General features: G+C 41.8%; 1 protein-coding gene across 4 annotated transcripts in view; it reads left to right on the forward strand.

The window, feature by feature from the left end:
- Positions 1 to 20001, forward strand: part of MEAF6 (MYST/Esa1 associated factor 6) — a 42236-nt gene extending 22235 nt beyond the window's left edge. The window contains exons 5-9 of one of the 4 annotated variants that reach the window (XR_009553875.1): positions 10500 to 10692; positions 16565 to 16594; positions 16700 to 16757; positions 17375 to 17408; positions 19062 to 20001. Coding sequence is in view for 2 of the 4 variants with exons in the window: in XM_060206189.1 (XP_060062172.1) it covers positions 10500 to 10692; positions 16565 to 16594; positions 17375 to 17408; positions 19062 to 19070 (266 nt within the window). In the remaining 2 variants the exon portion in view is untranslated. The remainder of the gene's footprint in view (positions 1 to 10499; positions 10693 to 16564; positions 16595 to 16699; positions 16758 to 17374; positions 17409 to 19061) is intronic. The other 3 variants (XR_009553876.1, XM_060206189.1, XM_060206190.1) reach the window with 3 other exon arrangements.
- The last annotated feature ends 4046 nt before the right edge of the window (positions 20002 to 24047 follow it).

Here is a 24047-nt window from a genome sequence, read left to right on the forward strand (position 1 = left end):
GCCAAACAAATTGTTGAGCACTCATGGACCCAAAGCTTGGAATAGTGGAGAGGAAGTGTTAGGGAGGTACTCACTGCAAACTCTAGTGGACTTCTGCTTTCAGGTATATATTTTGCAGTAGTTTACGGATACGTGTGAACATATGCTCTCTCTCACAGAAACTGGTGTATATCTAGGTTTTGGGACTTTGTTAGAAAGTGAACCACCTGAGATGGAATTAGAGTACACTATGAAAGGAAAGGTCTCACCCAAGTAATGAAGCTGAAGGGTTGTCATTCCACACGTGAAGTCTCTGGACACAGTCTGAAGTGAAGCATGTTGAGGTGGCAATCGTTGTGTTGTTTAGGTTGTGATCGGCAGATGCAATATTATTTGATATGGATTGGGAGAGGCATACGGGAAAGTGGGCCCTATCCAGTGGTTCCAGGACTGGGGGAAGTAGAGGCTCTATAGTGGAGATGTGAGGTTCCTGCTGTCTTAGGGTTCAAAAAGACAATCGATAGTTAATGTTATCATCACATTATTTGATAATTGGGTTAACTTTGAAAAGTCCTTTTGTTAGGGTTTGCTGTACAGTACTCAGTATCTTGTATATAGCTGTGCTATTGGTTGCTTCTGATCTACGTGGTCTAGGCTTTTGAGAGAGTCTGCATATCAATTACACAGCCTATATATTGAAAAGATTCAGTTTGTGTTTTGAAAAACTTCGAGACATACAATTAATTTTCCCCCTCTCGTATTAATTAACTAGTGATTGATATGACTACATTTTACTAGGAGTGTACATAAACACCATTCCCACCACCAAAAGACTGTGACCCATCCCTCCCACCCACTCCCACCCCCCACTGGCCCAGGAAGCTGCATGTCTACCTCTCTCCACAGGGTTTTTACTTTGGTGCCCTACTTACAATTTGGTCAGGTCCTGCTTTTAGTTTCCCTTTCAGATCTTCTTAGTCAACTTCTGTTGATGAGTGGGATCATCCCATACTCATCTTTATCTTTCTGACTTAGCTCACTTAACATAATTCCTTCTATCTCTGTCCAAGATGGGTCAGAGAAGGTGGGTTCATTGTTCTTGATAGCTTCATAGTATTCCATTGTGTATATATACCACAGCTTTTTCAGCCACTCATCTGTTGTTGGACACCTGGGTTGCTTCCAGGTTTTAGCTATTATGAATTGTGCTGCTATGAACATAGGAGTACACACCTCTTTTTGGTTGGGTGTTATGGAGTCCTTGGGGTATAACCCCAGGAGAGGAATTACTGGATCATATGGAAGGTCCATGTCTAGCCTTCTGAGAGTTTTGCTGTACCAATTTACATTCCCACCAGCAATGTAAAAGGGTTCCTCTGTCCCCACAACCTCTCCAGCATTTGTTGCTGCTGTCCTTTTTGATGTATGCCATTCTTACAGGAGTGAGGTGGTATCTTAGTATTGTCTTAATTTGCATTTCTCTGACAATCAGTGACCTAGAGCAGTTTTTCATATGTTTGTTAGCCTTTTGGATCTCCTCTGTAGTGAATGCTTTGTTCATATCCTCTGCCCATTTTTGGATGGGGTCATTTGCTTTTTTGGTGCTAAGTTTGCTGAGCTCTCTGTATATTTTGGTGATTAGTCTCTTGTCTGATGTATGGCATGTGAAGATCTTCTCCCATTCTGTGAGGGTTCTCTTTGTTTGTTTAATAGTTTCTTTGGATGTGCAGAAGCTTTTCAATTTGATGTAGTCCCATTGGTTTGTTTCTGCTTTAGTCTTCCTTGCAATTGGGTTTGATTCATCAAAGATGTCCTTGAGGTGTAGGTGGGAAAGTGTTTTACCAGTGTTTTCCTCTAAGTATTTGATTGTTTCTGGTCTGACATCTAGGTCTTTGATCCATTTGGAGTTGATTTTTGTTTCTGGTGAGAATATTGTTTATTTTTATCATTTTAATTTTTATTTATAAAAAGGAAACATTGATAAAAACCATAGGATAAGAATGGTACAGCTCCACACAATTCCCACCACCAGAACTCCGTATCTCATCCCCTCCCCTGATAGCTTTCTTATTCTTTTTTTTTCTTTTCTTTTTTAAAATATTTATTTATTTCCTTTTGTTGCCCTTGTTGTTTTATTGTTGTTGTTACTGATGTCGTCATTGTTGGATAGGACAGAGAGAAATGGAGACAGGAGGGGAAGACAGAGGGGGAGAGAAAGACACCTACAGACCTGCTTCACCACCTGTGAAGCAACTCCCCAACAGGTGGAGAGCTGGGGCCTCGAACTGGGATCCTTATGCCGGTCCTGCGCTTTGTGCCATGTGCGCTTAACCCGCTGCGCTACTGAGCTTTCCTATTCTTTTTTTTAAAATTTTTAAAAAATTTATTTAAAAACGAAGACATTAACAAAACCATAGGGTAAGAGGGGTACAGCTTCACACAGTTCCCACCACCAGAACTCCATATCCCATCCCCTCCCCTGATAGCTTTCCTATTGTTTATCCCTCTGGGAGTATGGACCCAGGGTCATTGTGGGATGCAGAAGGTGGAAGGTCTGGCTTCTGTAATTGCTTCCCCCCTGAACATGGGCGTTGACAGGCCGGTCCATACTCCCAGCCTATCTCTCTCTTTCCCTAGTGGGGAAGGGCTCTGGGGAAGTGGAGCTCCAGGACACATTGGTGGGGTTGTCTGTCCAGGGAAGTCTGGCAGGCATCCTTCTGGCATCTGGAACCTAGTGGCTGAAAAGAGAGTTAACATTCAAAGCCAGACAAATTGTTGAACAATTATGGACCTAAAGGTTGGTATAGTGCAGATGAAGTGTTGGGGGGTTACTCACTGCAGACTATTGTGTACTTTTGCTTTCAGGTATATATTTTGCCCTAGTTTATGGATACGTAAATGTTCTATCTCACGGGACTGGAATATATCTAGGTTTTGGGGACTTTGTTAGGAAGTGAACTGCCTGGAATGGAATTAGAGAATACTATGAAAGGAAAGGTCTCACCCGAGTAATGAAGCTGAAGGTTTGTCATTCCACACCTGAAGTCTCTGGACACAGTCTAAGGTGAAGCATGCTGAGGTGGCACTCCTTGCATTGATTAGGTTGGGATTGGCGGATACAATATTTTTGGTATGACTTAAGAGAAGCATGCAGGAAAGTGGGCCCCACCCTAAGGTTCCAGGACTGGGGGAAATACAGGCTCTATAATGAAAATGTGAGGTTTTTCCTGCTGTCTTAGGGTTCAGGAAGATAATAGGTAGTTATTGTTATAATCACATTGTTTGGTAATTGGGTTAACTCTGAAAAGTCCCTTTGTTAGGATTTGCTGTATAATACCCAATATCACCATAATTTATGTCCTTTGACATTATTTGTATATAGCTGTGCCACTGATTGCTTCTGTTCTTCCTGGTCTAGGCTTGAGAGTCAACATATCAAAGACTCAGCCTATGTATTAAAAAGATTCAGTCTGTGCTTTAAAAAGTTTGAGATGTACAATCAATTTTTCCCCTCTCATATTAATTAGAGATTTATATGACTATAAATTAATAGGCATATACATAAATACCATTCCCACCACCACCACCCCCCCCCCCGCCCTGGGAAGCAGAATATCCACCCTCACTCTAGGGTTTTTAATTTGGTGCCCTACTCCAGATTTAGTCAAATCCTGCTTTTAGTTTCCCTTTCTGTTCTTCTTTCTCAATTTCTGTTGATGAGTGGGATCATCCCATACTCATCTTATCTTTTTGACTTAGCTGACTTAACATAATTCCTTCTAGCTCTGTCCAAGGTGGGTCAGAGAAGGTGGGTTCATTGTTCTTAATAGCTGCATAGTATTCCATTGTGTATATATACTACAGCTTTCTTAGCCACTCATCTATTGTTGGGCACCTGGGTTGCTTCCAGGTTTTAGCTATTACGAATTGTGCTGCTATGAACATAGGTGTACAAATATCTTTTTGGTTGGGTGTTATGAGCTTTCCTATTCTTTATCCCTCTGGGAGCATGGACCCAAGGTCATTGTGGGGTGCAGAAGGTGGAAGGGCTGGCTTCTGTAATTGCTTCCCTGCTGAACATGGGCGTTGGCAGGTTGAACCATACTCCCAGCCTGTCTCTCTTTCCTTAGTGGGATGGGGCTCTGGGGAAGCGGAGCTCCAGGACACATTGGTGGGGTCATCTACCCAGGGAAGTCCGGTTGGCATCATGTTAGCATCTGAAACCTGGTGGTGAAGTGCAAGGATCCTGGTTTGAGCCCCCAGCTCACCACCTGCAGAGGGGTTGCTTCACAAGCGGTGAAGTAGGTCTGCAGGTGTCTATCTTTCCCCCTCTGTCTTGGGGAACAAATTCTCTAGATTTCTCTTGGTCCTATCCAACAACAACAGCAGTGGCAACAATAACAACAAGGGCAACAAAATGGGGAAAAAGATGGCCTCCAGGAGCAGTGGATTTGTGGTGCAGGCACCAAGCCCCAGCAAAAAACCTGGAGGCAAAAAAAAAGAAGTAAAGAGAAGACAAACAAATAGGCAGATTTTGTCCAGATTACTTTCAAGAATCGACACAGTATACTGTTAGTTTTTTTAAAAATATTTATTTATGTATTTATTCCCTTTTGTTGCCCTTATTGTTGTAGTTATTGTTGTTGGATAGGACAGAGAGAAATGGAGAGGGGAGGGGAAGACAGAGGGGGAGAGAAAGATAGACACCTGCAGAACTGCTTCACCGCCTATGCAGCGACTCTCCTGCAGGTGGGGAGCCGGGGCCTGGAACTGGGATCCTTATGCTGGTCCTTGTGCTTTGCACCACATGCGCTTAACCCGCTGTGCTACTGCCCGACTCCCTACTGTTAGTTTTACTGGACTTCAGTGAAGCTTTCATTGAATCTGATCTTTCCTTATCATCATAAGTCAACACTGTATGAAGTATTTTAAACATCTACCTTTCCTCTTTTAAACTGTTTGTAGTGATCAGAAATTAATGCTTTGGCACTGTTTTAATAACTGTTCATTTCTTTTATTAAGTCAAGTGTCTTACTCATAGATTTATTAAATGTAATCAAAGACGTATGTTCTTTGCTCTAAAACTGCATTACCCACTTTCATGTCAGTGAGAAAGAAGTTTATATGTCTTTTCTCAGTGGCAGCAGCATATGCTTAACTTGCTGCTACACTTGGAGTTGTGGTAACTGCTCCTTTTATTACTACTTCTCTTCATCCTTCAGCCAAAAGAAAAAATTGTTATAGACTTTGTGATCTCACTTTGGATCTCTATAGTGCTTAGTCTAGTTTCTCCCCTAGCTCCAGTCCCTCTTGTAAACTGCTTCTAAACTAATAATCCTAAAATGACTTTATGTAGAGAACTTAGTAAATATTCATTGTTTGATATCACTCCTCTGTTCAGAATTTCCTAATGACTTTACTTTGGTATGCCCTGCTAGTAACTGTTCTACAGCAAATACTCTTTACTGTTTGTTTAGAATTTTATTTGCGTGTTTGTAGATCTCAAGGACATTGATAGTTTGAACACTTACAGTGTGGTGGACACTAAACACTTTAGTTGTATTATATCAGTTAATCTTTCAGCTGCTGTTTGATAGATTATAAATAGATAGACTGTGAAACTCCTCAAAAGAAGAGAATACTGTTTTAGCCACAATGTCCAGTCTGATACCTCATCTCTAGATTCAACACAGGACAGGAAGAGTTACTGTTTCACAGAAGAAGAATCAGACTCAGAAAAGTTAAGCAACAAAAGAAGTTCTCCACCATCCCTGGAGTCCCATTTGTCTTGTTTTTGTCGCTCTTGTGTGGACTAAACTAACACAGGGCCTTATGCATGCACGGCATGTGCTCTACTGCTGATCCACCTCCTTCGCCCATGTCTCATTCTTCTTCTTTTTTTTAATCTTTATTTATTGGATAGATACAGCCAGAAATTGAGAAGGAAGGGGCTGATAGACATCTGCAACACTGCTTCACCTCTTATAAAGCTTTCCCCCTGCAAGTGCAGACCGGGGGCTTGAACCCAGCTCCTTGAGAATTATAACATATGCACTCAAACAGGTGCGCCACCACCTGGCCCCTAAACATTCTTATAACCATATACTTTACTTAAAGAAAAAAAAGGATTTTTAATTTTAGTTTTTTATTATTATCATTTATGTATTGGATAGACAGCCAGAAATCAAGAGGGAAGGGAGTGATAGAGAGGGACAGAGACAGAGACAGAGACAGAGACAGAGACAGCGAGACACCTGCAGCCCTGCCTCACCACTGCAAAGCTTTCCCCCTGCAGGTGGTACCAGGGGCTCAAACCCAGGTCCTTGTGCATTGTAACATGTGCGCTCAACCAGTTGCACCATCACCTGCCCCCCCATGCCCCCCAAAAAGATTTATTTATTTATTTATTTATAATTTAGGAGAGGGAGAGAACTAGAGAATCACTCCGGCATGTGTAATGCTAGAGATTAAACTTAGGGCACCATGCTTAACCTACTGCACTGCCACATGGGCCACAATATATGCTTTAAAAAAAAAATCTACTTATTTTATAAATGAAACAAGGAAGAAGGAGAGGGAACCAGAGTATCACTCTGGCACATGTGAGACTGTCACCTGATGCTTGAAAGTCCAGTGCCCTGCTCATTGTGCTTGACTTGTGAAGTGACTCCCCTGCAGGTGGGGAGCTGGGGGCTTGAACCTGGATCCTTGTGCAGGTCCTTACGCTCCATACTATGTGCACTTAACCCAGTGCACCACAGCCTGGCTCCAGATTTTCCCTTTCCCTCCCCTCCTCTCCCCTTCCATCCTCTCACCTCCTCTCTTCCCTCTTCTCTCCTACTCTCCCCTCCCTTTTCCCCTCTTCTCTCCCATTCCCTCCCATCTCCTTTTTGCTCATCTCTTCCCTGCCCTCCCATCTCTTGCTCCTCTCTAAAAATTTAATAATATATTCCTTTATATATATCTACCATATTTTCTTTTTTTTTTTCCTACCATATTTTCTTTATCCATTCATCCATTGATGGGCATTGATGGGCATGCCAGTCCCGTGCGCTTAACCCGCTGCCCCACCACCCGACTCCACTGCGTTTTTTTTTTCTTAAGATTTATTAATGTATGTATTAGCATGTGAGAAAGAGAACCATAGTACTGCTCTGACATATGCAGTACTGAGGATCTAATTCAGGACCACACACTTGTAGTCCAGTGGCTCCTTTACCATATCCCTGTGCTAATTTGAAGCTCCTTCCCAGCAGTTTATAACATAAAGACATAAGAATAAACCTGCTCGCTGGTCCTGGAAGCAGACTGAATGTGTATCTTTAGGGCCTTTCACCATTTCAATAAAGTGAAGGGAAGGGTACACATTTATGAAAATAGGTTAATATACTTAAGAATCTACAAAGTATTGCTCTTTTTAGAAAAAAAAAAATTTAATCTAGTGGCACAGTAGACAAAGCATTATACTCTCAAACATGACTTCCAGAGTTTGACCCCCTGCATCATATGTGTCAGAATGGTACTCTGGGGAGCCGGGAGGTAGCGCAGTGGGTTAAGAGCACATGGCGCGAAGCGCAGGGTCCGGTGTAATGATCCCGGTTCGAGCTCCAGGCTCCCACCTGCAAGGGAGTCGCTTCACAGGCAGTGAAGCAGGTCTGCAGGTGTCTATCTTTCTCTCCCCCTCTCTGTCTTCCCCATCTCTCTCTATTTCTCTCTGACCTATCCAACAACAGTGACATCAATAACAACAACAATGGCAACAAAAGGGAATAAAAAAAAATGGTACTGGGGGTCAGGCGGCAGTGCAACGGGTTAATCACAGTTGGCACTAAGTGCAAGGACTGACGTAAAGATCCCGGTTCAGGGCCCCCCGGCTCCCCCACCTGCAGGGGAGTCACTTCACAGGCGGTGAAGCAGGTCTGCAGGTGTCTATCTTTCTCTCCCCCTCTGTGTCTTCCCCTCTTCTCTCCATTTCTCTCTGTCCTATCCAATGACAGCAACAACAATAATAACTACAACAATGATAAAACAACAATGGCAACAAAAGGGGAAAAAATGGTCTCCAGGAGCAGTGGATTTGTGGTGCAGGCACCAAGCCCCAGCAATAACCCTGGAGACAAAAAAAAAAAAAAAAATTGGTACTTTTGGTTCTTTTTCCCTATTTTCTCTTTCTCATAAATTATTTATTTATATATTTTTAAATTTTTTAAATATTTATTTTCCCTTTTGTTGCCCTTGTTTTTTTATTGTTGTTGTAGTTATTGTTGTTACTGATGTCATTGTTGTTAGATAGGACAGAGAGAAATGGAGAGAGGAGGGGAAGACAGGGAGAGAAAGACACCTGCAGACCTGCTTCACCACTAGTGAAGCGACTCCCCTGCATGTGGGGAGCTGGGGGCTCAAACTGGGATCCTTACGCTGGTCCTTGCACTTCTCACCACGTGCACTACCGCCGGACTCCCATTTATTTATTTACCAGAGCACTGCTCAGCTCTGGCTTATGGTGGTGCGGGGGATCGATCCTGGGACCTCAGAGTCTCAGTCATGAAAATCTTTGCATAACCATTATGCTATCTAACCCTGCCCTTCATAAATAATTTTTTAAAAAAATTAATGAGAGGAGGAGAGAACAACCAAAGCACTGCTCAGCTCTAGCGTATAGTGGTACCAGGCTTTGAACCTGAGCTTCAGATATGAAAGTCTGGTGCACTACTGCTGGCACATCTCCCCAGGCCCAAATGATTGTTTGTTTGTTTTTACCTACTTCCAGGGTTATTGCTGGGCCGGGTGCTGGCACTATGAATCCATTGCTCCTGACAGACATTTTTATTGGATAGAGACAGAGAAATTGAGAGGGGGCATAGAGAGGGAGAGAGACAGATACCTACAGCCCTACTTCACCAGTGAAACTTTTCCCCTGCAGGTGGAGACCAGGGACTTGAACCCGGGTCCTTAGGCACTATAATGTGTGCACTCGACCAAGTACGCCACTGCCTAACCTCTAAGTTGCTTATTTAATATACCTAAGGGAGCACTGACGAAATAGCTCAGTGGGTTAGTGTGCTGCTTTGTCATGTGTGTGCCCCAGGCTAAAGCCTAGCTCGATGAATTCCTCATTAAAGGAAAACCTACTTCTGTGGTCTCTTTCATCCTCTTTCTCTCTTTGTCTCTCTGTCTGTATTTAAAAAAAAACACATACATATCACTGAAGGTCAGCAAGATAGTTCACCTGGGGAAGTACTTACTTTAAAAAAAAAATTTATTTACCGTTGTTGCCCTTGTTGTAGTTATTATTGTTGTTGTTATTGATATCGTTGTTGTTGGATAGGACAGAGAGAAATGGAGAGAGGAGGGGAAGACAGAGAGGGGGAGAGAAAGACAGACACCTGTAGACCTGCTTCACCGCCTGTGAAGCGACTCCCCTGCAGATGGGGAGCCAGGGGCTGGAACCGGGATCCTTACGTTGGTCCTTACGCTTTGTGCCATGTGCGCTTAACCCGCTGCGCTACCGCCTGACTGTACTTACTTTTTCATGTGCACAACCCAGATTTGATCCTGGCTCCCATTGACCTGGGGAAAGCTTCCCTGCTCTGGTGTCTTTTCCTTTTTCCTTCTGTCTTTCTCTATCTGGTTTGTGTACATGGCAAGGCACACACCCTACCTGGTGAGCTCTCTCTTTGGTTCTTGGACTCTTTTATATATATATTTATTTCCTAGACTCGGGAGCCCCAGGTGTGAGAATCTTTTTTACACACCCATTATGCTATCTCCCTTACCTGATAGCCATTTCATGTATAATCATTAGTACTTTTTTTTTTTTTCTGCCAGAGGTATTGTTGGGGCTCAGTGTCTCCTAGTGGCCATTTAAAAAGATTTTTTAAAAAATACTTGTTTATTTTTGATACAGAACTGAGAGAGATGGGAGAAAGGAAATAGAAAGAGACACTTACAGCACTGCTCCACTACCCGTGAAGCTTCCTCCTGCAGGTGCAGAGTAATGTGTATGTTCTCCTAGGCCCTATATATTGTTATTATTATTATTATTATTTATTTGAATAGGACAAAGAAGAATTTAAAGGGAAAGAGGAGAGAGAGACAGAGACACATACAGCACTGTTTCATTGCTTGCTAAACTCTCCTACTTGAGCCTGGGTCCTTGCCCATGGTAATGAGTGTGCTTAACCAGGTGTGCCCTCACCCAGCCTCACCCCTGTCCAGCGTTTAATCTTTGAGCATTGAGATTATACTGGTTGTGTTTCTTATTTCTCAGCTGTCCCTAGGTCTGTTGTCTTTGTTTATAATTTTTCAAATGACATGTTCGCAGGGACTGTGGTAACTTTGATGTTTCGACAGATGTACTCTCTGTCCGTGTTATCACTTGTCAATTACAATGTGTAGTCTGTGAGGGTAGGGAATTCTTTTTGTGTATACTAGTGCTCAAAAATATTTCTTGACTAATGGACAGATTGCGTCAGAGGTACTGATGGATGCATCTGGGGATTTACATTTCTTCCTTCCAGGAGAGCCAGGAAGTGGGACAGAAAGTGATACTTCTCCAGACTTCCACAATCAGGAAAATGAGCCCAGCCAAGAGGACCCTGAGGATCTGGATGGATCTGTGCAAGGAGTGAAACCTCAGAAGGCTGCTTCTTCTACTTCCTCAGGGAGTCATCACAGCAGCCATAAAAAACGAAAGAATAAAAACCGACACAGGTTAGTTGCGGGGACTCCTCTCCCCTGACTCTCACCTCCACCCCTACCCCCACCTGCCCAGAACTTCCATGACTACTGCTGGGAAGGGACTTTACTAGAATAAAATTCTTCAAGATTGAGCTAGGCTTTAACCTGGGGCACACACAGTCTGTTTTGTTGCTGATGGGAAGAAACCCCTCTCATCCAAATAAAGCAGACTGACTTTCCTTTCTGGAAGGGAGAATTTGGCGAGCATTGTTTCTGATGAAGAAAAAATATTCATAAAAGCTTTGCTTACTACAGTGAATTTAGAATCCTTCTAGAAGAGGAAAAGGGAAAATCAAAATGAAAACTGTACATTCGTATTTGGAAGATGCTGCCAGTATATATTGGAAAACTGCAAAGTGGGATAAAACCTTTTACTCATAATCTTGATCCTTGCTTACTCATTTCCCTGTGAATAGAAAAAAAAAACTGATCTGATAATACTTTTTTAAAATATATTTTTTCATTGTGATTTCTGTTTTCATATCTGTCTTCAGTATCCTGACTAAAGATAACAGAAGAACTGTATAAAGTCTGTTGTAAGTTATGAGAATGTCTTCCTGGATAATGCTTGTCCAGTTTGTTCTTTTGCAGGGCCTGTTGGGGTAGGGGTGGAGAGAGAGGTCAGATGTCACCCAGAGAGGATTTTAGCTTTCATTCTGCTTGGGGTTTGTACGATGGTGCTAAGACCTGCTACCTTGGAGAATAGGAAATGAGCCAGCCACACTCAGAGTAGCGCTTGGTTCGTACAGTGAGGGTTCTTTTTATTTTTTTAATTTTTTTAATTTTTTAATTTTTTATTTATTTTTTATTTTTTTTTTATTTAAGAAAGGATTAATTAACAAAACCATAGGGTAGGAGGGGTACAACTCCACACAATTCCCACCGCCCAATCTCCATATCCCGCCCCCCTCCCCCGATAGCTTTCCCATTCTCTATCCCTCTGGGAGCATGGACCCAGGGTCATTGAGGGTTGCAGAAGGTAGAAGGTCTGGCTTCTATTATTGCTTCCTCGCTGAACATGGGCGTTGACTGGTCGGTCCATGCTCCCAGTCTGCCTCTCTCTTTCCCTAGTAGGATGGGTCTCTGGGGAAGCTGAGGGTTCTTGCTGAAACCTGGGAGGCATGAAAACTGAGGACCCACAGGCCGACTTTGTCCTGCTCCTCTTGGGAGCCTGCACGTTGGGGTGATGAGAGGCGCCTACCGGGAATGGCGGCTTTTCCTATCTCAGTTTGCTTACAGACTGGTGTGCTTTACAAACCTGTAGAACATTGTTTCACATACCATGGTATTAAAATTGTTAGTTTTGGACCGGCAAAAACAGCTCATCCAGGTAATATGGTGTCCGTTCCCAGCCCCCACAGTGTTGGATGAAGCTTTGGTGCTGTGATGCTTCCCCTCTGTCTTTGTCTCTTTCTATCTGAAAAAAGACAACCTAGGGAGGCGAAGCCCCCATGGTGACAAAAGACAAATAAGTGAGTTTGTTAGTTTTGGGTGAAAGTGGACAGGTAGCATAATGGTTATGCAAAAGATTTTTATGCCTGAGTTCCCAGGTTCAATCCCCAACACCTCCATAAGCCAGAGCTGAGCTGTGTTCCTTTAAAATAGCCAGTTGCACTTGGTTATGTGCACATGCTACAAAGCGCAAAGACCCAAGATCAAGCCCCCGGCCCCCACCTGAAGGGGGAGAGTTTCATGAATGGTAAAGTAGTACTGGAGATGTCTCTCTTGACCTTGTGACCTTCCCCTTCCCTCTTGATTTGTCTCTGTAAATAAAAATAAAGTATTAAAAATGAAATAATATAAAATTGCTAGTTTTGCAGGCCTGGTACACAAGGCTGACTGGTTTAAGCCTTCATATCAATCAAATTCCCCTTTGTATTTAAATTAAAAGATTTATTACATTTAATTTTGTAGTTCTTTTAAAAAAATATATTTACTAGAGGTGGGGAGAGGAACCAGAGCATTACTCTGGCTCTGATGCTGTGGATATGCTGAGGTTAGAACTCATGACCTCATGCGAGCCTAGGTTCCCCAAGCCCCTGATCCTTGACTTCTCTTGGCTGTGTCTTGTTGAGGGTAGGAGATAATTTATTTGCCTTACCAGGCACAAAACACCAAATGGGAGTACCATGAACAGAATTGGGTGAGGAGAACTCTGGGTGATGAAATGGTGTTGCAGCTGTCTCCTCTCTTTCTGTCTTTCCCTCTGTCTGAAATAAAAATGAAAAAACGGGGAGTCGGGCTGTAGCGCAGCGGGTTAAGTGCAGGTGGCGCAAAGCACAAGGACCGACATAAGGATCCCGGTTCGAACCCCGGCTCCCCACCTTCAGGGGAGTCGCTTCACACAGGCGGTGAAGCAGGTCTGCAGGTGTCTATCTTTCTCTCCTCCTCTCTGTCTTCCCCTCCTCTCTCCATTTCTCTCTGTCCTATCCAACAACGACAACAACAATAATAACTACAACAATAAAAAAAAAGAAAGGGCAACAAAAGGGAATAAATAAATAAAATAAATATTTAAAAAAAAATGAAAAAACAGGACTGGCAATGCCGCTAGTTAGTGGTATTGTAAATGTACAAAACTCTTGTTTTATTCTCCTGTTCCTTAAATAGTTACTAAGGACTGCTGCTTAAAATTTTCCTACAAGCCAAAAACCACTATGTCAGTGTCATAATCTTTTTTTTATTTTGGTAAAGTTATTTGATGCATAGACCTATTAGAAATATTTTAAATGAGGGTGGGGGTGGACAGCATAATGGCTATGCAAACAGACTCTCATGCCTGAGGCTCTGTCAAGTCCCAGGTTCAATCCCTCGCAATGTTATAAGCCAGAGCTGAACAGTGCTCTGATATGAAAAAAAAAAAAAAAAAAATATATATATATATATATATATATATATATATATATATTTTAAATGATTATCAAGGTGATTAAATTTGATACTCTGTTGCTTTTACTAAATTTCCTTCTATGCTATCTTAAAGCAAACAATTTTTGCCCCTATTTGAGAGTGTCAAGAGTAGGGGAGAAATTCCTTAAAAGTTTTTGGGATATTTTTCCATTACTGATAAAAGTTAAAACTATTTATTTTAAGCAATAACCTTGTTTTCCTTAATGACATCATCACTGATACAAAGGAGTTAGGCATTGATTGACTGTTCTTTTAAAATTTTATTTATTTTAATTTTTTTATTATTGGCTAGAGACAGAGAAATTGAGAAGGGTGGGGGAGACAGAGAGGGAGAGAGGCAGAGAGACATCTGCAGCCCCGTTTCACTACTTGCGAAGCTTTCCCTCTGTAGGTGGGGATGAGGGACTTGAACCTGGGTCCTTGCACACTGTAATGTGTGCACTTAACCAGGTGCACCACTGCCTGGCCCCTCAACTATTCTTACAGGTATTGTAGTACATTTCCATAGGAACTACATTTTCTCCTGTCCTTTCTTTTCTTTTCCAGCCAGCCTTAGGCATACACTCCTTCCAGAGAAATATTGAGATTTATAAAGATCTTTGATAGTAGTTATAGCTTTTTTAAAAAAATATTTTACAAATTTGTTATTGGATAGAGACAGAGAAATTGAGAGGGGAGAGGAGGCGAGATAGATACAGAGACACCCGCAACTCTGCTTCACCAGTTGTTTCACCACTTGTGAAGCTTTCCTCCTGCAGGTGGGGACCAGGAGCTTGAACCTGGGTCCTTGTGCACTGTAACACCTGTGCTTAATCAGGTGCGCCACCACAGCCCCCGTAGTTACAGCTTTCACAGGGGGCATTTTCTACATGGGAAGCAAAATCTTTTCAGCATTGCTGGTTTATGGTGGTCTGAGGGGTTGAACCTGGGACTTTGGAGCCGCAAGCATGAAAGTCTTTTTGCATCACCATTATGCTTTTTACTGTAGCCCCCTCCTTTTTAAAAAAATTTTTTTTTAAATTTATTTCCCTTTTGTTGCCCTTTTTTTGTTTTTTGTCTTTTAATTGTTGTTGTAGTTGTTGTTACTGATGTTGATGTTGTTGTTGTTAGATATACTTAAAAAGTAAAGTTCTCGGAGTTGGGTGGTAGTGCCGCAGGTTAAGCACAAGTGGCGTAAAGCACAAGGACTGGCATAAGGATCCCGGTTTGAGCCCCTGCCTCCCCACCTGTAGGGTAGTCGCTTCATGAGCGGTGAAGCAGGTCTTCAGGTGTCTTTCTCTCCCCCTGTTTTCTCCTCCTCTCTCCATTTCTCTCTGTCCTATCCAACAATGATAACATCAGTAACAACAATAACTACCAAAAAAAAAACCAAAAGAAAAACCAAGGGCAACAAAAGGGAAAATAAATAATTAAAAAAAAAAAAAGTTCGTGGGTTGGGTGGTAGTGTAGCAGGTTAAGTGCAGGTGGCATGAAGCCAAGGACCGGAGTAAGGATCCCAGTTCCAGCCCCCAGCTCCCCACCTGCAGGGGAGTCGTTTCACAGGCGGTGAAGCAGGTCTGCAGGTGTCTATCTTTCTCTCCCCCTCTCTGTCTTCCCATCCTCTCTCCATTTCTCTCTGTCCCAACAATGACGACATCAATAACAACAACAATAAAAACAAAACAAGGGCAACAAAAGGGAAAAATAAATATAATTTTTTTTAAAAGGCAACTAGAAGGATATGTGCTTGAAACAAAATTTGAATTTTGTTCAGAGTTGAACAAAATCAAATTTGTCCTCTTCAGGATTATGAAAATTTGTCAAATAATTTTAGCACTCATGAATAGTCACGGTGTTGTGAATTCTTACATTTTACATAGTATCTGAACAGTAAGTCCTAGTATCTTTAAAGAAAAAGAATTCAGTAATAACTTAGACTGCCTTTACAGATTTTTGTTTTAACTGTACTGTACTCTAGAATTTCACTTAGGTAGTTTATGGTGTTTTTATCAATCAAGTACAGTCTGGTTTATGAAGAATTCAAGTCAGCAGGAAGTTAAATTACTGTTAACTCCCTGTTTGTACACTAGTATATTCTTTCCCAAATGTCTTAAGTGAAGCTATTGTTCAAGGATATTGATGTTAAGCTTTCATCTAGCTTTCCTCTTGGAAACATTGCCTAGGAGAACATGTAACCATTTCATATTATTAGCACCTATCTGCAGCCTGCAAGGTGTTAGAAGTAGGTAAGGAGCTGTTGCCAGCTCTAGGTTAATGTTTGCTTTGGAGGTCTGCCTAGATGACAGTACTGAATAGCCTCCCTCCTCTCTACTGGTTCCATTCAGACCCCAGAGCTTGGGTGGCTTGTGGATTCATTTTCCTTTTGTTTAACAAGGACACTGAAGATGTCCCATAATTGTAACTCTGACGTAGTTAATTTCCATTACCAATTCAGAGGGTAGGACTATATGGCTCTTAATTCCTGAAATAATACTCTCACTGAAGTTTATTCAACCCTTGTCTTCTAGGATGAAAGTTGTAGAAAAAGAGTTCCATGGGTACTTATGGGGTTGTTAATACTGTCTTCTAAGCATCTTTCATTATGTGACTAAACCCTTTATCTCTTCTAATGCCCTAATTATTTTTTCCATTACAATGAAATATTTTTAAAGTTCTAACTATAAATCTGGTAGCTAATAGAAGACCCGAAGGTATCTAGTTTTCTAATGAAATAACCTTTCCTTTCACATTCTGTTTCTTCTGGTATGGAGTCTGTGAGGGAAGGGACTCTTGCCTTTGTAAAATCCTTGGCGCTTTGATGATTGAAACTTTATGGCTTCAGGATCTGAAAGTTGATTTCATGTCTGTGACTCTTGCTAGGATGGCTAATCAACTAATTTGTTCAATTAGTGTATTAATTTCTACTGCTTTCTTCCTTTCAAATGCTGCCCCTCAGCCCGTCTGGCATGTTTGATTATGACTTTGAGTAAGTTTGATTTGAATTAGTACTTGTGCTGTGTTGTTCAGTGTTTAGAGACCAATATGCCTTTTTGAGACCTTTCTAACCCATAGTTTATCTGTTTAATTGTAGGTATGTATATTAGGTTAGGCTGGGAAGTTTTTTTTAAAAACAGAAAAACGTGATGGAGGTAACATTTTATTTAATAACTTAAGCAAAATTAAGTAAACTTCACTTCTATGCATTTTACTTTCTTTAAAAATAGATAACCTTTAATTTAATTCATATTTAAATTTATTTTCTGGCTTTGCTTCATAAGGAGATTAATAATTTAAGATCTTGATATTTTGCTTTGGAAAGATTTAAAAATTGAAATTTGTTTTATGCCCAGAAATACAAACTCCTAGTCTCTTTCCTGTTCTTAAATCACTACGTGTTATGGTGATTTTCAGTGATTTAGTTACAGAGCTAACACATTAACATAGAGCATGCCCTCTTAACCCAATCTTTTTAACATATATTTTGGAATGACTTTTTAAAAGTAATAATGACTTTTGTACCTGCTATATATTTCTTTTAAGTCATCTTAAGTTTGCCTTGTGGCAAGAGTATCTGTTTATATTTTTAAATACTTGCTTAATAATATCTAGGAAAACAACTAAATATGGCATAGTCTAATGAAGAATGCGGATTTTACTTAACCAAATAGTCTTTGTTATAGCTTGTGCCCTATGCAGTAGCTGATTCTTGGGTCCTTTTTTCTGTATATTAAAACACAAATATCTTTTTTTATCTTTCTTATCACAGGATCGATCTGAAGTTAAACAAAAAACCAAGAGCTGTAAGTATCAACTGGAACATTTTAGAGTGACTGGTAATTTTGTAGATGATTTAAAAAATGTATTTGTCTTCAGATTTTGTGTGTTTCTAAATTGGAGTCATAACTAGTTTTTTTTAATTTTTAATATTTATCCGTTTTCCCTTTTGTTGCCCCTTTTTATTGTTGTTGTAGTTATTATTATTGTTGTTATTTATGTCGTTGTTAGATAAGACAGAGAGAAATGTAGAGAGGAGAGGAAGACAGAGGAGGAGAGAAAGACACCTGCAGACCTGCTTCACTGCCTGCAAAGTGACTCCCCTGCAGGTGGCGAGCATGGGGGCTTGAACTGGGATCCTTACACTGGTCCTTGCGCTTTGCGCCACGTGCGCTTAACCTGCTGTGCTACTACCTGACTCCCATAACTCTAGTTTTAAAGCTGGGGATGTCCATCTTTATTCACTTCTAGAGTGGGGGAAGTATTATAATGGCTATGCAAAAAAAACTTTCATGCCTGAGATTCCAGAGTCCCAGGCTTAATCCCCCACACCACTATAAACCGGTGCTCAGAGGCAGGAAGGAAGGGAGGAAGAAAGGAAAAAAAAGAGGAAAGGAACGAGAAGAGAGTAAGAAGGGCCAGGCAGTGGTGCACCCAGTTGAGCACACACATTCCCATATACAAGGACCAGGGTTCAAGCCCCTGGCCCGCCTGTAGAGGGGAAGCTTCACAAGCGGTGAAGCAAGTGCTGCAGGTGTCGCTCTCCCTCCGTATGAAAAGGCCGCCATGAGCAGAGATTCATTGTCCAGGCACTGAGCCCCGGCAGTAACCCTCACGACAGCGAAAGCAGGTGGGGAAGAAGTTTCACTTTAATTCAACTCTTTGGTCTTAATTACTTTTTTTACTTTAGAAAAAGAAAGGCAACACGTTTTTTTTTTTTAGAAGTTGTACATTTTTATTGAAGAGAAATTCCCTTTGACTAAATACTAGTTATTTTTTCCTTCCCCCCCTTTTTAAATATTTATTTATTCCCTTTTGTTGCCTTTGTTTTATTGTTGTAGTTATTGTTGTTGTTGGATAGGACAGAGAGAAATGGAGAGAGGAGGGGAGACAGAGGGGGAGAGAGAAAGACAGACACCTGCAGACCTGCTTCACTGCGTGTGAAGCGACCCCCCCCCCCCTTAAGTGAGGAGACGGGGGCTCGAACCGTAATTCTTATGCCGATCCTTGTACTTTGCTCTACCTGTGCTTAACCCACTGCGCTACTGCCCAACTCCCCTTTTCCCTTTTTAAAATGATTTTATTCACTTCTTAACATAAGATAGGGTGAAAGAGAAGAGAACTAGTGCATCATGCTGGCACATGGGATGCCAAGAATCCAACTTAGGACTTAATGCTGCCTAGGCTAGCACCTTATCCCCTGCACCACCTCCCAGATCTCAGTTTTTTTTAAAAAAAATATTAGTGATTTATTACTGATTTAAAAATAAGACAGGACTGATGTTTTGTTCCCTCAGGACTCAGAAAACATTTTCAGATGTGAAGCGTTGTACATTATATTTGAAGTAAAGTCCGTGGCTGTAGAAGAACTCCAAGCAGAGTTGTCTTGCCGTTCTTTTTCTTAGGTTTGAACCAATGGTCTGCTGAGACTAAGTTGGGACTTGTTTTTCTCTCTTTAGGATTATTAGAAGACTCCATAGTGCAGAAGCTTCCAGACTATAGAGCTCTGCTTCCCTCCTCTGACCTCACACCACAAAGATAAAACATCCCTCACCTGAATGCGTGGCCATCCACTTCTGCTTTCCCAGACCCAGTGCCTGTGACTGAGTAGTTTGTTTTGAAATGTGGTGACAAACAAGTTATTTCCATAGGACAACATCAGATCATTTACTTTGTGTCATTTTTAGTAACAGAACTGCAGGAAGACCAGGACATGGTTGTAATCCGGCAAGTTGCTAACTGTGCATTTCTCCCTTCTTGAAATGAATGTCTCTCTCCTCACTAATTGGCGGGCACCACCTCCATTTGTGATACCCATTGAGAAATGTTCTCTGGTTTTGTTTTAAGCTGAAAGTAGAGCACAGGTCACATTTCAGAGGGAGGCTGTAAATATTTGACATTTTCTTATTTTGTTTGTGTTTCATTATTTTTCTATTGTTGTTTTTACCACCTGTCTTCTTCTGAGATTTTTTTGTAATGCTGTTGTACAACTCAGACCTTCCTGCTGCATATCTGATAATCCATTTTGTGCAGTTGCCAATATTCTTAACTGAAAATAATCTGGTTTATCATAAATAAAATGGGGAATTTGACTTTTTTTGCAGGGGGAAGGTAAAACATGTTTATTTAATAATTACCTATCTTAAATCTTTCTGAGTTGGAAGCAGTTTCATGTTCAAGAAACAGGAAAAGCTGAAAAACAAATTTAAATCAGTACTTTAAAAATAGATATTTTTATTTTTTTGTATAAATAAAGTTTCATAGGCTTTGATGTTTCATGATTTAAAAACTGAGATTGTTTTTTCACTTATTTATTTGTATCATGCCTTGTGGAAATTTATTTTTTCGTATTTTCTTTACTGGTATTTGCTTGATTAAGAATTGCTCCGAAAATCACCAAGACATATGAAAAGGCTCAAAATTGCACCCAAAGCTGATGACGCGTATAGAGTTGCGTGGGCCAGCAGAGCCCCTCGCCGTATAGCAGGTTGACTGGCTAAGGAACTTGCTGAGCAGAGCGAACCAGCCTCTAGAGCAGAAGTGATCTATCCTGGCTCCATAATGGAATCACCTTGGAAGCTTAAAAAATGCTGATGCCTGGCCTCAAGCCTCAGAGATTGCTAGGAGTCTAGTCTAGTTACTGGGATTTGCTTTCAAAGACTTCTTGGGATTCTGAAAAGTAGTCAGAGTGGAGCCACTGGCATTAGAAGACTAGGTAGTTTGATTTAAATCCTGTGTTGTGAATCAGTCTAAGGGATAAGATTTGGGGCCTCACCTTTCCTTTGACTTCATTTAATCATTGCCCTTTACTTATATAAGCCGGTATCTTTATTAGTGAAATTATGTTCCACGTGTGATAATATTGGTAGAAATGAATATGGATAATGTCTGTTATCAAAACAAGTCTGCCTTGTCAGATGTGTGAAAGTTTTCACTCTTGTTCTGTAATAAACATCCCCCCCAGTTCCGTGCCTACTTAGATCTCCTTGGCTATGTCTTTGGCAGAAGAACGTCACTGTCAGGCTTTTTAATGGAATATTTTCTTAAGAGTAGAACTTGGGAGTCGGGCTGTAGCGCAGCGGGTTAAGCGCAGGTGGCGCAAAGCACAAGGACCGACATAAGGATCCCGGTTCGAACCCCGGCTCCCCACCTGCAGGGGAGTCGCTTCACAGGTGGTGAAGCAGGTCTGCAGGTGTCTGTCTTTCTCTCCTCTCTGTCTTCCCCTCCTCTCTCCATTTCTCTCTGTCCTATCCAACAACGACAACAATAATAACTACAACAATAAAACAACAAGGGCAACAAAAGGGAATAAATAAATAAAATAAATATTTAAAAAAAAAGAGTAGAACTTTAAAAAAAGTGATATGGTGGTCCAGGAGATGGTGCAGTGGAGAAGGTATTGGACTCTCAAGCATGAGGTCCTGAATTCAGTCCCCAGTAGCACATGTATCAGAATGATGTCTGGCTCTTTCTCTCTCTCCTCCTGGCTTTCTCATTAATAAATAAATAAAATCTTTTTTTTTTTTTAAAGTGAGGGGCTGGGTGGTGGTGCACCTGGTTGAGTGCACATGTTAAAATGCGCAAGGAACCTGGTTCAAGCCCCTGGTCCCCACCCGCAGGGGGAAAGCTTTGCAAGTGGTAAAGCAGGGTTGTAGGTGTCTCTCTGTCTCTCTCTCTCCTGATCTATCTCCCCCATTCCTCTCGATTTCTGACTATCTCTACCCAATAAATAAATAAATAAATATATTTTTAAAAGTGATTTGGGGTAGGGAGTATGGGAGACGGAGATGGCATAGAAGTAGGTGGTAGGGGCTGGGCGGTAGCACAGCAGGCTAAGCACACGTGGCGCAAAGCGCAAGGACTGGTGTAGGGGTCCTGGTTCGAGCCCCCGCCTCCCCATTTGCAGGGGGGTCACTTCACAGGCGGTGAAGCAGGTGTGCAGGCATCTATCTTTCTCTCCCCCTCTCTTGTCTTCCCCTCCTCTCACAACTTCTCTCTGTCCAACAACAAGAATGATAGACAACAAGGGCAACAAAAAGGGAAAAATGGCCTCTAGGAGCAGTGGATTCGTAGTGCAGGGGCTGAGCCCCACCAACCCCATCAATAAATAACCTTGGAGGCAAAAAAAAAAAAAAGGTAGTATGTCAGACTTTGATGGCTGAGGGCCCAGAAGTCACAGATTCAATCCCCAGCACTATAATGTGTGAGAACTCAGCAGTGCTCTGGTCTCGCAGGGTGGGGGTGGGTGGGTTGGGATATATATATGTATATATAAAAGCACAACAATCTTAAATCACCAAGGAGGCAGTTGAGTGTGCAAAATAATATGAGACTAATACGCAGGAGGTCCTAGGTTTGCTCTCCAACTCTTTGTATGGTGCTCTTATTTCTTTTTCTTTTAATATATATATATATATATATATATATATATATATATATATATATTTTTTTTTTTTCCATTGGTCTTTTGTTTCTAGGACTTAGCATCAGCACTATTCTACCACTCCTGTGGGCTCTCTTTTTATTTCCCAGATGGGGTGGGGAGACCACGGCACTGCCCTACATGATACCCCCACTTAGAGGCCAAGGGTTCGAATCTAAGTCCTTGAACATGGTAATCTAGGTGAGCTCTCTCTCTCCCCCCTTAAAAATCCTATAAAGTTGGGTGCCAGGTGGTAGCGTAGCGGGTTAAGTGCACATGGTGCAAAGCACAAGGACCAGCTCAAGGATCCTGGTTTGAGCCCCTGGCTTCCCAAATGCAGGGGAGTCGCTTCACAAGCGGTGAAGCAGGTCTGCAGGTGTCTTATCTTTATCTCCCCCTCTCTGTCTTTCCCTCCTCTCTCCATTTCTTTCTGTCCTATCCAACAACGACAGCAATAACAAGAATGATAAACAACAAGGGCAAACAAAAGGGGGAAAAAATCCTATAAAGTTAGGGGCCAGGGGGTGGCACACTTGGTTAAGCGCACACATTACAATGTGCAAGGACTCAGGTTCAAGCCTCTGGTCCCCACCTGCAAAGGGAAAACTTCATGAGTGGTGAAGCAGGGCTGCAGGTGACTCTGTCTCTTTCCCTCTCTATCCCTCCATCTCTCAATTTCTGTTTCTATCCAATTCTTCTTCTATCCAATAATAAATAAAATTAGCAAAAAAAATAATCCTCAAGGCAGTGGAAATTAAAAGCACGCTTCATCCTTCTTTACCAGTTTGTCTCTTCTGGGGCAGAGCAGAGTACCCGCTGTTTCCTTAACTGAGGAACGCCCAAAGCAACTCTTAAATTATTTCTCTCACAGTTTGACTTTGGTTAGAGATACAGTAGGCCTACACTAGACAGTATGAAAACACATCTGTATATATAACTGTATCCATCCATGATCTGTGTAATTACAGAAACAGTCTTTGTTTTCTCCATGAAGTGTAATGGACATGGGGAACTTGTAGTTTATCTGCAAGTCGACGAGGTAGACTTGGAGATACTCAAGTCCCAAAGATACTGTTTCCTTTCTCTTATTGGGATAGATTAGAAAAAGGCACCAAACGGAGTCAGGTGGTGGCGCACCTGGTTAAGTGCCCTCACTGCAGTGCGCATGGACTCAGGTTCAAGCCCCTGGTCCCCAGCTGCAGGGGCAAAGCTTCATAAATGGTAAAGTAGAGCTGCAGGTGTCTCTCTCCCGCTCCCTTCCCTCTCAGTCTCTTTCTGTCTCTACTCAATAATAAATAAAATAAAAAAATTTTAAAAAGACACGGAGACAGTATAATGGTTATGTAAAAGACTTTCATGACTGAGGCTCTGTGCCCCAGGTTCAATTCCCAGCAGCTGAAATGAGCAGTGCTCTGGTGTCTCTGTGTGTATATCTTTTTCTGTGTCTCTCAAAATAAATAAATATATTTAAAAGGGGCCAGTGGTGGTGCACCTGGTTGAACGCACATATTTCCATGTACAAGGGCCCAGGTAGAACCCCGCCCCCACACACATGCAGGGAAGACATCTTTTTTTAAAATTATTTTTATTGGGGGATTAATGATTTATAGTCAATAGCAAAATGCAATAGTTTGTACGTGTGTAACATTTATGAATTTTCCACATTTCCATTCAACCCAGGGGAGACATTTCACGAGGGGTAAAGCAGATCTGCAAGTGTTTATCTCTGTCTCCCTTCTCAATTTCCCTCTGTCCTACCTTAAAAAATTTAAAAAAGGGGGGGGGGGGTCGGCCGGTAGCACAGTAGGTTAAGTGCACGTGGCACAAAGCGCAAGGACCGATAAGGATCCCAGTTCAAGCCCCCGGCTCCCCACCTGCAGGGGAGTCGCTTCACAGGCGGTGAAGCAGGTCTTTCTCTCTCCCTCTCTGTCTTCCCCTCCTCTCTCCATTTCTCTCTGTCCTATCCAACAACAGATGACAGCAACAATAACAGTAATAACCACAAAAAGGCTACAACAACAAG

Source organism: Erinaceus europaeus, chromosome 13 (assembly GCF_950295315.1).
Source record: "Erinaceus europaeus chromosome 13, mEriEur2.1, whole genome shotgun sequence".
Classification (NCBI taxonomy): Eukaryota; Metazoa; Chordata; class Mammalia; order Eulipotyphla; family Erinaceidae; genus Erinaceus; species Erinaceus europaeus.